This window comes from Mesoplodon bidens, assembly GCF_964165515.1.
Source record: "Mesoplodon bidens genome assembly, chromosome: 11".
Classification (NCBI taxonomy): domain Eukaryota; kingdom Metazoa; phylum Chordata; class Mammalia; order Artiodactyla; family Ziphiidae; genus Mesoplodon; species Mesoplodon bidens.
The window spans coordinates 11120277-11125188 of NC_138167.1; the positions used below are offsets into that span (position 1 = coordinate 11120277).

At 41.4% G+C, this 4912-nt stretch overlaps 1 protein-coding gene across 1 annotated transcript; it reads left to right on the top strand.

The window, feature by feature from the left end:
- Positions 1-400: 400 nt before the first annotated feature.
- On the top strand, positions 401-4696 carry PDE6H (phosphodiesterase 6H; the record flags this gene model as incomplete). Its single annotated transcript, XM_081249296.1, has 3 exons — positions 401-534; positions 1664-1704; positions 4603-4696. 3 exons carry the CDS (start codon positions 401-403, stop codon positions 4677-4679), a joined length of 252 nt encoding a protein of 83 aa, XP_081105422.1. The 3' UTR covers positions 4680-4696.
- Positions 4697-4912: the final 216 nt, after the last annotated feature.

Here is a 4912-nt window from a genome sequence, read left to right on the forward strand (position 1 = left end):
TTTAGTTCATTTCTCTCCCTTTATAGATGGTAGAACTGGTGATCAAACAGAAGGACATCATTATAATAAATTCACATAGAAAGTTAGTGGCAGATTTATTGGAGCAACAAATCCACCCAGATTTTTGAACTCTATCAGTTGCCAGTTTATATCCCACTCTACTGAGCGCCTCCCTTGATTTATACCACATTCTCTTAAAAATCCCTTTAAAAGATAACTTCTCCCTTTTGGTGTCAACACAAGATACTGAGCTTCTTTATCAAGGTGCTTTTCTCCCTACCTCCAGTTTATTGTCAGGGTCTAATAAGTAATAGTTCTCATACCTTGAAGGGTCTTCTTTTTTTCTCTTACTGTCTAAGGAGCCTGAAAGAAAACCATCAGCCCCCCAAGGACCAGCAGAATGAGTGACAATTCTACTTTGGCCCCTCCAACTTCAAACCAAGGTCCCACCACCCCACGCAAAGGACCCCCCAAGTTCAAGCAGAGGCAGACTTGTCAGTTCAAGAGCAAGCCTCCTAAGAAAGGTGTGAAAGGGTAAGACCAAGATTAAGGAGAAGACTTTCTATTGTTTTTTTCCCTCCATATGGCTGATTCACTTTGTTGTACAACAGAAACTAACACAGTATTGTAAACCAATTACACTCCAATAAAGATCTATAAAAAAAAAAGAGTGCTTTGGTTTTAAGAAATTAATGCTCACAATATTAAATAGACTTATAAACATTTCCAACCCCACCCTCTGTTTTCCTATCTAACAGAATCTTTGCTGAATCATGTTTTCAGTCCTGGAATCCTTTCTCTGTCAGCTCCCAGATCTACAGCCAGAATTAACATGGAAAATGGAAACTTCACAGTGACCTTCAACTTGACCTTTCAGACTTTTCTTGACCACTCTCCTTCGTTGATGTAACCTGTGCTTTAATCTGGAACACAGAAACACTGGCCACTTCTAGAACATACCATTTATTTTTATGGCTTCAAATCTCTCTTCAGTTCTTTGTTTTCCTCTTTCTCTTCTTGGCAAAATCTTGTTTATTTTCAACACACACTCATGTGAATTTCTTCTGAAAGGCATTGCTGACTCCCTTAGACAAACATTATCATTACTTCCATGTTTGCATTTTGTACATTCAGCGATGGTAACTTGTGTTATTTTATATTACACTTATTTCTTGTCATCTGTTCCCTGAGACTGAGATTCCTCAGAGAAAATTTGTGTGTTTGTTTTTTTCCTTAACTCCCAGGGGCTAACACAGGGACACAGTAGATGCTTAATATGTACTTTTGGATAAACTAAACAAATGGATAAATTAATCATTTTAATGACTTTCATATTGCTTTCTCATTCCAATTTCTATTTTAAAAAGTGGAGCTTGACTAAATTGCCCCACTGATCTCTATTTTTTTTTTTTTTCTGGCTCTCAATTGTCTTGAGTTAAATTTTTACAGAGGGGAAACTATCCCTCCTCTGGGACACATTGTCTAAAACCTGCCTGAGTGCCATTTCCTTTGCCCCAGCTCAATGCAGACAGAAGGGATTTCTCAAATACAAAAACTTAAACTTCTTCTTCTTTCTCTTTGAATCAGGAAACTCTTCACATGACTTATTACAGGATCCTTTGGCTCCGATATCAGCTAATTTCTCTTGCATTTTTTTCCACAGGTTTGGAGATGACATTCCGGGCATGGAAGGACTAGGAACAGGTGAGCCACCCAAAGATTTCAGTGAATTTTACCCTTGGACTTTCACCTTTTTTTCTACTTCAGGCCACATGGGGCAGTTGAAAGTTACCAGAAATACCTAAGGCAGCAGATTCGTTAAAGACCTAGAAAAGTGGGGTGTTAATTTAACTTCCTAAATAAGTATGTGTGTGTCCAGAGGCTATAACTCTAAAAGAAATCAGACTTGCCCTAAAGTTTAATAAATCTTCGTGTTTTGTTAAATACTCTTGAGGGCTTACAATGATGAATTGTAGTCTTTCACAGTAGAAGGATTCTTAGAGTGAGTCTAGACCAACTTTATTTTTCAGAAGAGAAATCTGAGACATAGAGGAATTAAGTGACAATCTGAGGCCACAGAGTGAGGTACTGGAAACAAGGGTGGGGCCAGGAAAGCCTTTTCACTCTACAGGGCCAACCACTCCCTCACCTACTTCCTTTTTTCACACATCCTCTGGCATCCAGAACAGGGCCCTACATACTGAAAGTATCCTGTACAATATTTTTTAATTGGCTAGAATTTTTATTTGTTGGATAATGCATGCAAATTACTGCATATCCTTTTTTAAAAAATTATTTATTCTATTTATTTATTTTTGGCTGCACTGAAAGTATCCGGTACAACACTTTTTAATTGGCTAGAATTTTTATTTGTTGGCTAATGCATGCAAATTACTGCATATCCTTTTAAAAAAATTATTTATTCTATTTATTTATTTTTGGCTGCACTGGGTCTCTGCTGCTTCACACGGGATCTCTCTAGCTGCGGAGAGCAGGGACCGCTCCTCGCCGGGGTGCGCGGGCTTCTCACTGCGGTGGCCTCTCCCATTGCGGAGCTTGGCCTCTAGGGGCGCGTGTTCAGCAGTCGTGGCTCGCGGGCTCCAGAGCTCAGGCCCAACAGTTGTGGCGCAGGGGCCCAGTTGCTCCACGGCATGTGGTGTCCTCCCAGACCGGGGCTTGAACCCATGTCCCCTGCACCTGCAGGCGGACTCCCAACCACTGCTCCAGCAGGGAAGCATGTCCTTTTAAAAATTAATAGACGTGGGGCTTCCCTGGTGGCGCAGTGGTTGAGAGTCCGCTTGCCGATTCAGGGGACATGGGTTCATGCCCCGGTCCGGGAAGATCCCACATGCCGCGGAGGGGCTGGGTCCGTGAGCCATGGCCACTGAGCCTGTGCGTCCAGAGCCTGTGCTCCAGGAGAGGCCACAGCAGTGAGAGGCCTGCGTACCAAAAAAAAAAAAAAAAAAAAAAAAAAAAAGAAAAAAAATTAATAGACGTTATTTTTTAGAGCATTTTTAGGTTTATAGGAAAATTAAACAGAAAGGACAGAGTTCCTATAGACCCCCTCTGCCACCTTCCTCCCCCTGTACATCGTTTCCCTTATTATTAATATCTTGCATTATCATGGGGCATTTGTTATACTTCATGAACCAATATTAATACATTGTTATTAACTGAAATAGCTTGTTCATTCTTTGTGTTGTCCAGTTCCATGAGTTTTGACAAATGCACAATATCCTGTATCCACCATTACAGGTTCTTTCAGAATACCATCACTAGCCCCCCAAATCTCTTGTGCTCTACCTGTTCATCCCTTTCTCCCCATAAACTTCTGACAACCACTAATCTTTTTATTGTCTCTATAGTTTTGCCTTTTCCAGATGGTCCTACAGTTGGAATCATATAGTATGAGTTCTTTCACTTAGTAATATTTATCTAAGCTCAAGCCATGTCTTTACATGGTTTGATAGTGCATTTCTTTTTATCACTGAATATTTCATTATATGGTTGTCTCACAGTTTATTTATCCTATTGATAAGCATCTTGATTGCTTCCAAGTTTTGGCAATTATGAATAAAGCTGCTATAAACTTCCTTGTGCAGGTTTTTGTGTAGCCACATGTTTCCAGCTCATCCAATACACTTTTGATAAATGGTGGCACTCATAGCAATCAGTGTCCTTTCCGGGCAACTCTCAGTATATCTACTTTTTCTTGTCTAATGCCACTCCTCGGATCTCAAATAGAATTTCTAGCCACTTCTATAAACCTCATATGCTACTCTTTTAAATCAAGTGCTTCTCTATTTTGGCCAGGTGTGTATAAGACCAGCAAATTCACTTTTGACTCTGGAATATATCCTTAACTCTGCCAACAGATTTGGAATAGTGGCAAAAGGTTTATACTGGTGGAAATTCTGAAGTCTTTGATCTGGTTCTAGTCCAGTCTCTACAACTGTGTGATTTTTTTGCTGGGTGTTTAATCACTCTGGGTATCAGCCAGCTTCCCTGTAATTCGGGAACAATAATATCTTATTGCTGATGCAAGAGACTGGATGAGATGATGCCTTGAGATCACTTCTCAGTATGCAGTGGGATATAGGCATTTCAGAATGTAAAGGAGCTTAAGAGCAGTCAGAGAAGCCCAAGGAACACATCTGGATTGGTAAGGAGTAAGGAGACTGGATTTCCAGACCATGGGAATTTAAAGCGCCCCTATTTCTCACTTTAACCCTTGGCCTAACTAGAATTCCACCTCTGTTCCCTCTTTAATGGTTTTGTGAGACTCTGTGTGATCAGAGAGCTACACTCCCACAGGATAGTCCCAGTCAAAAGCCTTGGATTATCTCCCCAAAAAGGATGCAGAATAAAACCAACACAAATACCTTGGGAGCCTGTTCTGGGGGAATCAGAGCCCTGCAGAGGATTAAACAACTGGTCTGATCCTTCCTGGGATGAAGGGCCATTCTAGACAACTTCCCGGTCATCTGGACAGCATATGGAAGGGAGGGGTGGGGGGTCTCTGCCTGAAGGATGCCCTTTTGAGCAGAAGAGGCTCTCCTAGGGGTGAGATTGGCTTATAAGTTCTTCTTTTTTCCCTTGCAGATATCACGGTGATCTGTCCTTGGGAGGCATTCAGCCACTTGGAGGTGCACGAGCTCGCTCAGTTTGGGATCGTCTGAGGCACCAGAGGTTCTGCCACTCTCAACAGCATCTGCTGTAACTTTGGTTACTTCTGCCCTATTGATCTGCCAGAGTCTTGACATACAGCTGTCGGAAGTGGTTTCTTTGGCTTACACAGTCATTTCCCTTAAGTTACTACTAAGAGCTCTCTTAGTGTCAGACTCTCTCACGCAGTATAGTTTAGCTCAGAATAGCGGGTGAAATCAGCTTTTCATAGGGCCTTGCAAACATT